This window comes from Amblyomma mixtum, chromosome 3 (genome assembly GCF_055824585.1).
Source record: "Amblyomma mixtum isolate Tamu chromosome 3, ASM5582458v1, whole genome shotgun sequence".
Classification (NCBI taxonomy): domain Eukaryota; kingdom Metazoa; phylum Arthropoda; class Arachnida; order Ixodida; family Ixodidae; genus Amblyomma; species Amblyomma mixtum.
This window is the reverse complement of record NC_143014.1, coordinates 428,162,476-428,176,062: the sequence shown is the minus strand read 5'-3', so window position 1 is coordinate 428,176,062 and position 13,587 is coordinate 428,162,476. Positions and strand designations below refer to the sequence as shown.

The following is a 13,587-nucleotide window of genomic DNA, read 5'->3' as shown; positions in this document are numbered from 1 at the left end:
GGTAGAGAAAGACAGCACAGGCGCTAGACATCAACTGACTTTATTCTCGAGAACAACAACGAATTTATAGGCGACAATCAGGAGCATAAAAAATCAACTTTTGAATTGCATGCGTGATGGCACTTCCCGATACAAGAACCTCAAATCTTTAGTGCACAGATGAACATTCGGTTTGCTCACGCAGGTTTGCCGTTCCGAGTGAATGAGAAAGGCTTCCAATACTTCCCGCTCTTTCTGATCTGCACTGACATAAATCACACGTGTCTGCTCAAGCAAAGGGGTGCATTTTTTGTCATCATGTTTACAACGTTTCCAATGTGCCGCCAAGTGTCCCGGACCTGATATCGCAGCTTCCAAATTGTTATGCTCCATGAGGCGAACATTGATGCAACGGCCGGTTTGGCCGATGTAGCACTTTCCGCAAGATAGCGGAATCCGGTAGACCACATTGGTCCTGCAGGCCATAAACGGCCACATAAACGGCCTGCAGGACCAATGTGGTCTACCGGATTCCGCTATCTTGCGGAAAGTGCCACATCGGCCAAACCGGCCGTTGCATCAATGTTCGCCTCATGGAGCATAACAATTTGGCAGCTGCGATATCAGGTCCGGGACACTTGGCGGCACATTGCAAACGTTGTAAACATGATGACAAAAAATGCACCCCTTTGCTTGAGCAGACACGTGTGATTTATGTCAGTGCAGATCAGAAAGAGCGGGAAGTATTGGAAGCCTTTCTCATTCACTCGGAAAGGCAAACCTGCGTGAACAAACCGAATGTTTATCTGTGCACTAAAGATTTGAGGTTCTTGTATCGGGAAGTGCCATCACGCATGCGATTCAAAAGTTGATTTTTTATGCTCCTGATTGTCGCCTATAAATTCGTTGTTGTTCTCGAGAATAAAGTCAGTTGATGTCTAGCGTCTCTGCTGTCTTTCTCTACCCTGTCGTCCTTGTTTTTTAAGCGCTACTACTATGTCCTCTCAATCTAAACACCAACTAGCCCAGCTGTCTGCCTTAAACAGCTTTGTGAACGACCACTTTTTTAAGTTCGGAAATTTCTAACTTGAGTGGTTTTCACGAGTGCAAGACGCCAGAGTTATAACGTTGTTTGAACCATTCCCCTTCCACCACCGCCACCTCCCGTCTTTCGGTTCCTTCGAGGCGCGCTTTAGCCGCTCGTACACCGCTTGCCTCTTCTAAACTATTCTAGTAGATACCGCCCCAGGTGAAAAAATCCTAACTGGTTCTAGCTGGTTTCAACTGGAATCAGCTGGTTCCAGCTGGTCCTAACAGGTACCAGTGCAGCCTGGAAATGGAGCCAGCTGGAACCAGTTGGCCTGGAAATGGTACCAAATGGAACCAGTTGGCCTGGAAATGGTACCAGATGGAACCAGTTGGCCTGGAAATGGTACCAGATGGAACCAGTCGTTCTGGAAATGGTACCAGCTGGAACCATTTGATCTGAAAATAAAACCAGCTGATCGGAAACCTTGTAGTCTGTAAATGGAACCAGACTGTGAAACAGTAGACTGGGACTCGAGCGTGGGATTTATGTGTGGTTCACATGAGTTGATACCCATATGAGGTGCTGGTTCTTTATAGAAATGACCTCTGTCCAGGTGGTATCCGACCGAGTGTGCAAGCCTGTGAATCATACAAACTGATGCTTCTGCATGTGGAAGCCCTGAGAGCTTTGGCAAAACAAAGCAAAGCAAAAGCTCAGAGTGATAGCTCACATTTCGTTCCACAAAAGTCCTTATAGTTAGCTTGCAATCGTTGCACTGCCATATACTTCCTTACTGCAAGAGGTTTCATTGCTAATCAAAATTTTCAGCTCTGCTATTAGATGCAGGCTGAACTGTAGCTTTGACAAGTGTACAGCCAGCCAACTCTTTAGTTAGCATGTGCAATGGCCACTTTTCCTGCGCTCCTGCACTTTATGATGAAGCAAACTTGCAGAACGCTCAATATTGAGCACAGGCTTAGTGAGCCTGTGCTTGGATTTGATATTTTCACAAGCTTGCTCTGTCATAAGCTGTAGGAACAAGCAAAACCTGGCCGTCATACACGCCAGCTAAAAATTTGGTCAGCTGTACAACTGACACATTCACAATGTGCTTGTGAAAAGATTTCACTGATGAACTGAACTGTGCTATGTTTTGAATACTAGTTTCAACACAGATGCATTCATTTTTGCTGATTGTGCAGTGTGGAAAAGTAAAGTGATTAACATTTGCATGTGTAAAAGATGCAGAACAGCCATGAAATGCATACTGTTTCTTCATGGAGGAATGAACATTCAAACTGTCAAATCATAAAACCATAAATATGCAATTTATTTCAAGGCAAAGAACGGAGATGAAATACTGATATAAAGACATTTTTTTTTAATGAATGCACATGAATCGCACGTAACCATAAACAAGCACTGGAGAGACAATGGAGACAACTTCGCCCAGTTTTTGTTCTTTGAAAAGATCAATTCTATGGTTATTTCAGGCTATGTTGATCTTTTTTTTTCAGCAAAGATGTGTTGCTGAGAAAATAAGGATTAAAAAATTTTCCGGCCACATCTTTCAAAATCATGATGTCAAAGCTGAAAAAGGCTTCACGATCATTGCTTGGAAATGAATTCACGTGAGCCCAAGCCTATAAGATTGACAGCCTGAAAACTGTTTTGGTACATCATACTTTGCTTGCAAATTGGCCAGTAATTCAGAGACCTGTATTTCATTTGTTGTTTACTTTTTTTTTCTTATGAAAACTTCGTTTTCAGTGCAAATAGTGTCTATGCCGCTGGAATGCACTAATCGATAAAGGCCAGCATGAATTTGTCCTCAGTGTCCCACCAAAAGGAGGTGTGCAGATACCACCCAACAAAATTTTAATCACTCACATCAATGAACAATCACTGCAACTATTTATATTTTTAAGAAGCATGTGCTCAAAGGAAGTCTCCCACTACCTAATTCACCTGAAAAAAAAAAGTATTCCAAATCCTCAAGCTACACACAGCAGGCAATGGGAGAAACAGCAGATGGCTTGAGATCAATTTCCATGACAAGCATTGTGCAACTTGTATGCACCACAAAGCACGCAAAGCTCCCACAAATACCAGCAAGCATGTGTTCAGTACTAACTTCAGACACTGTGCTATTTGCTCTATGTTGGTGCAACGAAAGTGAATTTCTTGTGCACTTGCATATTATTATAGTCAATGTTACTTCACAGCACTGCACACATAGTACTAACTTCAGACACTGTGCTATTTGCTCTATGTTGGTGCAACGAAAGTGAATTTCTTGTGCACTTGCATATTATTATAGTCAATGTTACTTCACAGCACTGCACATTAGCGAACCGCAGCGGTGGCCCAGTCGTTTGAGCATCCCCCTCACATGCGGGAGGTGCGGGATTCGATCCCCAGTGCCGCCTGGTGCCCACCACTGATACAATGGGTACAAGCTTTCCCCTGGCCCGGTGCTCGGCTTAATCAGGGTGAAATGCTTGGGAAATGGGTCTGTGACCCAATGTTGAGCAAAATGAAAAAACCTTGTGCCATGGTGCTCCTTGGCCGCAGGTGCCCTTGCGCCATAAAAATTCACTATCATCATCACATCAGCAATCACTGGCTCTTATATAGGGCTTTAAATTTAAGTGGTATAAAAAAACATGATGCATTTCCTTCCATGAAAACACATGGTATGACACCAGGCTTTATCTCTGTAATATGTTCATGTTGTGTCAGTTCAGCACTGAGTATATGTATAGTCTTGTAGGCTGGAGTGGTAAAGAACTTGCGTGCTATCGCAAATGTTCTATTATCTCCGGCCACATCACTGAAGCAAATTATATGCTTAATTTTGATACAGGCTCCAGATTCCAGCATTGCAGCAGTGGAGTCAGTCATGTACGGTCTTTTGTACTGCTCGCTGTGGAACACATACTGAGATACTGCAACCCGGTCATGTTCCACAACAGGACCGCATATAATATCACCAATCTGACCTTCAAGACACCGCAAAACTTCTTGAGAAGCCTCTCTCGGCTTGCCAAGTGGCTGGACAGGCTTTCGGCTCAAGGCACTATCCTTTCTTAAAAACTGTTGCGTCTCTGAACTAGCAAGCGCTTTTAGATGGTTTAGAGAAGCGGCCATCATGAGTCGTTCAACGATCTGGAGTGGCACACTTTTGGATGATGTCACCAGCTTCTTCAGTTGCCCAATATTCGATTCAAAGGCAAAACATGAATGTGCCCAGAGTGGCCCCTGTGCCACCACACTCTTGGGCAAGTGTAGAAGCTGGTGGACATTGAACGTCATGGCTTTTTGACCATAAAGAAATTGCGTCTCCACAACAAATTTAACAAGACATTGTGCGCTGTGGGTGACATCATCTCCTGTTACTTTGTCTAGGAGTAGAAGTGAGACTCCTCTCACCAGTAGGGCAAAATGTCTCAGAAATTTTACCCTCAAAATGCCATCCAGACATGGTAGGGAAAAGCAAAGCAGCCACTGCTGCCACTCAATCGCTTTCCAGTACTTACGTACTGTGAGCGAACGCTGCAGTCTATGAAAACAAAGGGGAAGTTTCAAGCTGCGAAGTTTTCTGTCCAGAACCTCGGCAAGTGCTGGTTCACCAATATAATATTCTTCCCCTGGATTTGAGAGCCAAAGGTCTGTGAACTGTCGTGCCACACCTAACAGAACACAGTGCATGTAATCTGGGGTAAACCCCCAGATTACATCAAAATTCGGCAAGTTCAGCAAAGCTGTCGGTCCCTTTACCCCTTTCACAACCATATTTTTTGCTGCTGCCTCCTTCATCTGTTCAATGGTCTCATCTGCAGTCCTATCAGGCACTGGGTCACCAACAGTATACTTGACTGTCCCTGTATCCAAAAGCAAGAACAGAATAACAGGCACAATGAGAAATTGGAAAAGAGCTCGATCAGTATTTCTGCCTTAAAGTCTGCAGTGTCCAGAACTTCAAACAACTATACAGGAAAAAAGCAGTTGTGATATACTAAAAAAAAGATCACAAAAATAGATTTGAAAAAGAATGGACTGTTGTTCAACAAACCTAGGCCTGTGGGCAAAATGTTCTCATGCGGATGCTTTGCTGCTCTAGCTTTTCAGTGCTGTCGTCTAGAGAGGTAGAATAATCTTAGCACTTTGCAACATGAAAAACGTGATGCTGAGAATTGAAATTATATTCACCATTACCATTAATGAACTGAATGCAGCAGTATTAAATAAAGCCTAGGGGTCATGGGGACCATTAGGTAAATAGGGTCTTACATTGCACCTCTGCAATGAGTCAAACTGTTGTGGAGGGCTGTGGAATAACTTAGACACCTAGAGATTTTTTTAGATGTCTAGCACTGCAAAGCACACAAATGTTTTTGCATTTACTCCCAATGAAGGGCAGTCACCAGAGACGAGAGCAAATCAACAACACTGAGATCAGTGTTGGGTGATCTAAGGAGACAAATTAGCGCACACAAGAATGTGAAGATGCAATAGAACGGCCACAACTACTGAAGCAAAATGCAGTTATCGTACCAGCTTTTGGCAGCTTTACAACATACTAATAAACCCATTGCAATGGCCACAATATTGCTATGATAAATACCTCGTAGTGCCACCTGTTGCCTCGAAAAAAATGCTTTCTGTAAACAACCTATAATCTGACACATGTAATGTGGACTTAACAATGCACAGCCAAATGCATTCAAAATATGCACTCGCAACAACATAATTGAATATTTTCCATCAGCAGGTTTAAGACTTGTGCAAGTTTTTCCAGGCTCCTCTAGGCTCTTGGCATGAATCTAAAAAGTAAAGGTACCTCCCAATCTTTGCATTCCTTTTACTACTCCTATACAAAAGTGTCACTGTGCCCAGTGGTTTTAAGCATTGATTGCGCATATTTTGAGATGTCCATTTTATCAAGGCAGATGTATCCATTGACCAGTTTTTATAATTTCTGAATGTCAAGTGGTTGTAAGGCTGCTCACCATCAATAACAGTGCCTGGGTGTAGGCACCATCCACAGCCGAAATGCCCATTGAATTGGAGCATGTTCTGCATGATCGCCCTTGCTGGGGAGTCAGCACAGCAGCTGAAGCAATGAATCTGCAGGGTAACAAAATCACAAATACAAAATGAAGGCTAGAAACCAATCCTATATAATGACTCCTGCAAAGGTGTATTTCCGCTGCAGTGAGGTGCTACATTTTAATCGTATTTACTTTAGTTACCACTTGGCTAAGATTTTGTAGCTTTTACAATTAAATGATGAAACATTTATACGTATGTTGTCCAAGCAATGTAGAAATTACCTTGTAATGAATGTTTCAAAATTAAGACTATTTCAAATTAACTCAGACTCTCGCATGTGAAACACAATTTCATAGCATATTTTCAGCATCAGTTCAGTAGTATGTTATACAGGCCCACATCCCAACGTCTTGTCCATATCTCTTTTTTTCAGCCTGCCTACTCACGTTTGACTGTTATATGAATGGCATGCCAACTAGCCTATATTTGCAAGCCAAGTGCACGACAAAAAATAAGCCTCTACTCCGATTCAATAATGAATTTAGATCAACAACAACCGCCAACAGCAACATACCTTTGAAAGGATAGTCTCTGTGCCAACCTTCCAGCTCACTCCATTGCAAGCCAATCTCTCTATTTGCCGCACAAAACTTCCCAGGAGCAACGTCATGTCAGGGTGCGATTGCCCGTACCAGAGCATGGATGTCAGCACACTTTTTTGGCGGAGGCGTACAGGAAGTTCATTCACCATGACTTGAACTGGCCAGATGCTGTATTTTGACGAGTTGAAGACATTACTTCCATCTGAGTTCAGCGTCAACGTCAGGTCGTGAATCGATAGCTTCTGACGCATTGCCTTGTAGGCTTCACCGTCAGTGATGTCGGACATCTCACCCGGTGGCTTCTCGGGATTATTGATATCTTTTAGCCGCTCGTGAAGAGCTGCTGACACCTCTCCTTCGGCAAGGAGTAACTTCAGCTGATCCTCAATTGGAAGGCTGAGGAAGAAGTGTCCATGAAGCAGCATTTGTCGTCCGCAATATTCCGTGTTGCAAGATGGGCATCTCCCGCGGACAGCATTACGTTCGGCAAGACTGCCCGATGTTTCCGCAACAAGTGTCATACATTGGTCACAGTAGAAATTGAATGTTGCAGCCGTAATGTTTACCTCGGCACATTTCTTGAACAAATACTTTGTCGAGGGGATATCCCGTCTTTTAAGGACGAAGGTCATAAGCTTCTGGAGAGCCTCAGCTGCAGTCCAGGGCAAGTCGAACCGCACCACGAAGTCTACTGTAAGCGCAAGCAGGTCGGCTGCACTAAGGCCTGATTCTTCGTGCTGCTGTGTTGGTTGCTCTGTTTCACAAGCGTGATCATCGGGCGGCAGCGTGAACGCTGTTAAGAATGGGTCGGCTATGGGGTGCTGTTCGAGTAGCGCCTGCTCGGGCAGCGGAGCCTGCTCGTCGCCGTCGGAGACTTCATTTTCTGCCAATGCGCCGCGCTCTGTATGACCAAATCGCCATCTAGTAGACCTTGGAATGTCAGAGAAACTGGCTTCTGAGTCCAGGTACCGCTTCCGAGGCCGCATTGTGCCACCGATGAGAGCTCCACGCACAAAGCACAACACGCCGCAACACACGCTACAAAACACAACTGACAACTGGATTGGATTGGATTGAGTTGCCTGATTAGCGTACTACTAGCCATGTTAAAATATTACGAAAAATTGTTGAAAAGAAGCAAAAAGCAATTTTAAATAATATTGCAAAAAATTATTATTAATGTTTATTGTTATTCAAAAAGTTTTTGAAATGATGTTTTGTATAGCGCTTGCCCCGAATGCGCACCGACGCTGCTTTGGGCCTTTGGGGCCTCGGCGCTTTCGGTCTCTTCCATCGCCATCGCCATCTACCTTGTCCATGGCTTTTTTGCATGGAGGAAATTGCTTTTTTGCTCCATGCTTTTTTGAATGCGCCGTGCTTCATTTGCGTTGGTTCCCTGATATAATTGTTTGCCGGCTCCACTCGCTTGTAATTAGAGCTTTTCTTTTAACTTAGGAGATGTTTGCGTTAGTAAGGTTTGTTGACGACAGAGACAATAAGTTGCACGTTGTAGACGTGGCCGACATTGACAGCTTCAAACCGGCGAATACAAAAGACTTTGACAACAAAGCAATTTACTCGGTATTCTGGCTTGATACCAAAGAAGATGGTGATGGAACGGGGTTTTATAACGCCCAAGTACTCCTCCTGGCCGGTAAGTCGTATACGCTCTAAGTGTGGGCATGCACGTGCCCAGATATTTACTCTGAGTGGCACGATTTGGGCTATATATAGTTGGTTAGTTTGGACAACAGAAAGGGTGACAACGCATGCGCTAACTTTCGTCATTGCGCACAATTATGAGTGCATAATTCGCCTGCTGAAGCAGATTGCTGGAGGCGTGAAATAATTCTGGCAGTGCATATCTGCGGCGCAGCATGCAGTCCTACATGGTTCATTGTTCTACAGCGTTGGAACAAAAATTCTGTCAATGATACCGCTACCCAGTTATCTCTCAGATATATATTGAATTACGATACAGCCTTAGTATAGCGCCTTTACAAGATACGAGCTTTAACAAAAAAAAAAAAAACGTGTATGTACAGATCTCTAGGTGAGCAAGGTTTGCAGAAAACGCTGCGACGCACGTAAACGAACTGAAATTTTGGAGCATTGTACTGGATTGTAGAGCCGGGGCTTAATTACCCTCATTGTATCATATTGATTTTATAATTCCAGTGATACTGATTAAATTGTCTATTTTATGAGACCGTGCTAATTTTATCCACGATGTATGCAGAAAGACGAGAAAACATTGAAGAAAGAACAAAAAGGGTCCTCAAACCGAAGATTAGGGCTGAGGAATGCTCGGATGAAGAAGATCAAAGGAGGAAAGAAAAACAGGTACTGTGTGAACATACATACAGTTGCACATATGCTAAATGCACATGTCGAATATATGTATAATATACCATTCCTGTTATCCCATAATTCCTCAGATATCCAGAAAAAAGAAACAACAAAAAGCAAAAGCCAGGCAAACAACGTATGCCAATATCTTGGATAAGCATCTGAACGATGCTCACCGCAAAACAAAGGCGATGCAAAACGACGAGCAGAAAGTAGGTACCAGTTCATCATTTCTTATGGGACAATATTTTATGTGTTTATCATTTCTATGCTTCAGAACAAAAAGAGGCGCCTCTCCACATCTAGCTCTTCAGGAGATGACGAATCGCTGTGTTCATCGTCGGAGCTGCGGCAGGCAGTTGCCAGCAAAAATTATTGGAAAGAGACGGCCCGGAAACTGGAGGCAGACAAAGAATTCTTAAAAAACCAGGTTGACTCTCTGCAGCGATGCCTCGAGAGCAAGATATTTAAATGTAAGTTCTTCCCGACCTTGATGATTGACAGTGTGATAAATCATTGCAAGAATGAAAAGGGGATTAAATGAAAGGGCTAAGTTATGCTTTAAACTTTCACCATAGTGTGATTAGCAAGCTGACAGATTGAAAAATGAACATCCATAATTTACAGTGCCTGTCAGTTGCTTAATACTTATATGAAAGACTGGGTTAATTTCCTGAATTTATCTTATGGTATGGAGTTTGCTTAGGAATCTCATCACCTGCACAATCTTATATTTGATGCATGAGATCAGTCTGGGCTTGTGTATATGAAAGTGTACTTGGAACTTTTGCTGTATGGCACTCTTAAATTTATTGAAGCATGACCAAAATTTCAACTTGACCACTTTGCTTCGTACGTACATAAGCAACAAATGAAATGTGAACACAACTGAAACATCAACAACAAATTGAGATCTTAGCTAGGGGAAGCTCAATACTAGCACAGATTAATTTCTCGAAGGTGTAAGGAGTGTCTTTTAGAAGTTTTAATCAACCTCGCTTGTATTTCCAGTACCTAATATATTTGTTTCTGTGTTGGCATTTCAGTTCTCTTTGCATGTCATTTGTTGCTGAAGCATGCAAGGCAGTTTCTACTATAAACTGATTGTAATTAGTTTTTCATAATGTAAATTGCGCAGTAATTTTTGTAATGCCAGAATTTTTATTACAGTGGCTGAGGAATCTCCTCACGAAGTAGTGAAAAGCTGCAAAAGTAAGTTGGTTCATTTCTCTGCTGTTAACGACATTTAAGTTCATGAACGGCTAGTATATTGTTGACACAGTTTGCAGCTCAACATTTATTCATGTTTTTTACATGCACAAAATGACGGATGCGAACTTTTAAATGCAGCTCCACCTGTGGATAAGTCTTATGCTAGGGTCCACAAGAGCACTGAGCAGCAACCACAATGCAGTAAGTGCACTTTTATGCCAGGCGTCTTTCTTTAATGTCGCATGCTTAGCCAATATATGTTATTTTTTACTTTTATTTGCCGTTTCCTATAGTCGGATACAACTTAAGAAGGCAGCTTCTTTTCCCCGTAAAAGGATCCCCCTCCATCCAATGGTGTCGGCCAATTCTCATGACTGTGCTAGGGTGACAATGCAGGGAGCGGTGCCACAATGGAAAGAGGGGTCTATTCCTGACTATGGAGGGAGGGGACTATCCCCTTTTATCTACCACTCCCTGCCTTGTGACACTAGCAAGGTCATGAAAATCGGCCGACGCCATTGGCTGGAAGGGAGTCCCTTGACGGGGAAAAGCCGCTGCCTTCTTAAGTTGTATCCAACTATAGTCTGTCGGTATTTCGTGCTGTTCCCTTACCTTTCTATTTTCGGTTGCCTAGCCTATTGTTAGTTCATCTATATATAGGCTAATTGACCTTCCATCATAGTTGCAGTCCATATGATGTAACAGTGTACTGTACTGTGTGCACTATTTTTTGAAAGAGCTAGTAATTTGCAGCCTCAGGTGCACTAGCACAGAGCCGTCCTTGAGAAAAACGTGGAGCTTGCGGGGCTCATGTGCAGTAGCTTTTACACATTGGACTGAAGCATCTGGAATCACCAGTAGATCATTTGTAGAGGGAGGAAGAGGGAACACAGGGATGTTAACCAGAAGGCTGCTCCAGTTGGCTACCTTGCACTGTGAGGGAGAGGGATGAAGTGAGAAGCAGAATCACAATCTGTCACGCAGGCATGATGCCCTCAGGTGACAAAGCGTGAGCATGAAACCTGAACAAAGCTGTTGTGGAAATGCATGTGCCTCACCAATGAACTTTGTTTTTGTTCAATCCCCAATATTTGCAATGTTTACTTTAGTTTTGTCCTCCTCTTTTTACGTATTGCGAGTGGACATGAGAGTAATCTCACTAACTTCCTATATATAGTAATATATATAGCAATGTCAAGTTATTTCATTTGTTTTTAATATTGCAGATGCCCCTGCATCAGTGCAGGCTTCTCCCACAAAGGAGCAAAGTGATGCAGCACCTTCGCAGCCCTCGTGTGGTAAGTTTTCATAACCATTGGTCTAAAACATACCAAAGCGCCAGTAGATAAATGCAGAATGTCCCATGAAAATGCTGGTTTGTGATATAACTTTATTTCTCTTATCTTCAACTGCCATTCTTTGGTGCCTTGCTTTCTGTTGTTATTCTGCTTATTGTTCATTCACTTGCTAATGTCTTAAAAACTTCACTAGATTTAGAGAGTTTGAAAAAGGCTGCAGGACATCCTGCTACACATATTCTGGCTGTCAGTTTTGTACTGCATGTTGTGACAAAGGTGTCATAAGCAAGAAGCCAGCACTTTGTGTATCACTTACAGCAGTGAAGGTAACTATTTTTAAATGGTCAGTGGAGTCTACTGAGCCTTTAACTTTACTAGTTGAATTGTGTGCCATGAATGTGACCTAGGTGATGCTGGTGGCTACCTGAAGACAGTGGCAAACATAATTGACCTATTGTTTATGTGCTGTGAACCTGTTGGGAGGATAAGCTTGTGTTATTGTGATGCATACTTTATTTCTGTGGTTTGTTTGCAGTTCCAGATCAAGATTTCACACACCTCGCGGATGGATCTGTGAGTAGTTCTGACCACAGTGTCTCTTTCCAGTAATCAATCTTGTAGCAGAAGTATCATGTTACCATGCTTGGTTGTTAGCTAAAAATCACATTAATACAATTGTGAAGATACGAGTTTCATTTGCTGGATACTATATTAAACAGAAACCCGCAGTTCTGTTACGTCTTTCGAAACAGCATCCAACTTCTTTTAGAGCTCTTTTCAGCTTATTCCACCAAACAGTGTCTGTAAAAACCTCAGTACATAAAACTTGCCAAGATAGCATAGTGCTGAATGATCTGTTTTACCTGTTAACCTGTTGCTCAGCATTTATGAACCCATATTACACAAGATGAAATTCTTATTCCTTGCAGTTCCACCTTGCAAAAGGAGTAATTATCAGTGCTGCAAGTGCACTAAAAATAATGGCAGGCAGAAAGCCAACCATTGTGTGCAAAGACACCGCGCAGGCTATATGGAGCACTGAAGTCCTGGCAACGCGGAGCTTCAGTGGCAACATTGCCCCTTCAAAAAGGGGCCTGGGCGAGCCACCCAGGCAGCAACTTACTCCTGAGAAAGTGGACGTAGTTGCAGGTAAGGAAGAGTGCTTATCCGGTGGTTTGTTGTGTGGAAGTGTGTGGGGCTGCTTTCAGTGGCATGCGGCAGATCATGCTGGGCACATGCTTTGCCACTTATATCTGTATGTTACCTACTGCCAGTGATGTGCGTATTATCATAAGTGCATTCGGTATCTTTGCTATGTGATAATGTATAGTTTCTCTTCATGTTATAGCAAAAAAAAGTATTACCATTGTAGTTGCAGCTAGTGCTGGTAATTGCTGCAGGTGTGGAATTTGTATTGTTCATGTGCCTGTCATGCTTAATTAGACATGCAAGCTACAACTATGTTTTTTTTTTGCATATGCAGAGACAGTTCGCTACTGGGGGCGCAAAAAAGGAGTTGACGTGGAACAGACAGTCGCTGCAGTGCCGAAGCTCCTCTCGGAGAAAATCCAAGATTTGCGGAGAGCGTTGAACAGGCAGACAAAATAAATAGTTTCAGCCAGAAATGCCGTAGTGACCCATATTTGCTTAAATTGTTCATCGTATTGTCGCATGTAATTCATTGCATGGTTGCACAGTGAATAGCTTTTGACCCTACATGCATTCAGTACAGGCAGCATAAGTAGCTGAAAATATAAGGTCTAACTGGTGCCAGTAGGAACAAAGAATGTCGCCGAATTTGTTGGCACTAGTCGGAGTTTAGACCAGAAGCCAACTGGTTCCAGCTGGAACTGGAAAGGCAACTGGTTCCAGCTGGAACCGGAAAAGCAACTGGTTCCAGCTGGAACTGGAAAGGCAAGTGGTTCCAGCTGGAACCAGAAAGGCAACTGGTTCCAGCTGGGAATTGTTCCATAACCCAGTTGAACTGGTTCCAGCTGGAACCAGTTAGGATTTTTTCACCTGGGGCGCGGCATTCGGCAGCGCTTTTTGGCAAGCGACCTAG

The 13,587-nt window shown here is 43.1% G+C and overlaps 1 protein-coding gene and 1 pseudogene across 1 annotated transcript; one reads left to right on the top strand and one right to left on the bottom strand.

The window, feature by feature from the left end:
- Nucleotides 1-3,758: 3,758 nt before the first annotated feature.
- On the bottom strand, nucleotides 3,759-7,652 carry LOC149358027 (uncharacterized; annotated as a pseudogene).
- Nucleotides 7,653-8,909: 1,257 nt separating this feature from the next.
- On the top strand, nucleotides 8,910-13,204 carry LOC149358026 (BEN domain-containing protein 5-like). The gene is made up of 9 exons (XM_089585019.1): nucleotides 8,910-9,009; nucleotides 9,105-9,227; nucleotides 9,293-9,488; nucleotides 10,186-10,227; nucleotides 10,366-10,428; nucleotides 11,454-11,525; nucleotides 12,061-12,098; nucleotides 12,455-12,674; nucleotides 13,009-13,204. Exons 2-9 carry the CDS (start codon nucleotides 9,207-9,209, stop codon nucleotides 13,131-13,133), a joined length of 777 nt encoding a protein of 258 aa, XP_089441145.1. The 5' UTR covers nucleotides 8,910-9,009; nucleotides 9,105-9,206; the 3' UTR covers nucleotides 13,134-13,204.
- Nucleotides 13,205-13,587: the final 383 nt, after the last annotated feature.

Excerpts from the sequence above, each read along its gene's own strand:
- LOC149358026 (XM_089585019.1), top strand. The coding sequence starts at position 9,207 with ATGCAAAACGACGAGCAGAAA. Across the intron at positions 9,489-10,185 it reads CGAGAGCAAGATATTTAAAT|TGGCTGAGGAATCTCCTCAC; the intron begins GTAAGTTCTTCC and ends TTTTTATTACAG. Across the intron at positions 11,526-12,060 it reads ACCTTCGCAGCCCTCGTGTG|TTCCAGATCAAGATTTCACA; the intron begins GTAAGTTTTCAT and ends GTTTGTTTGCAG.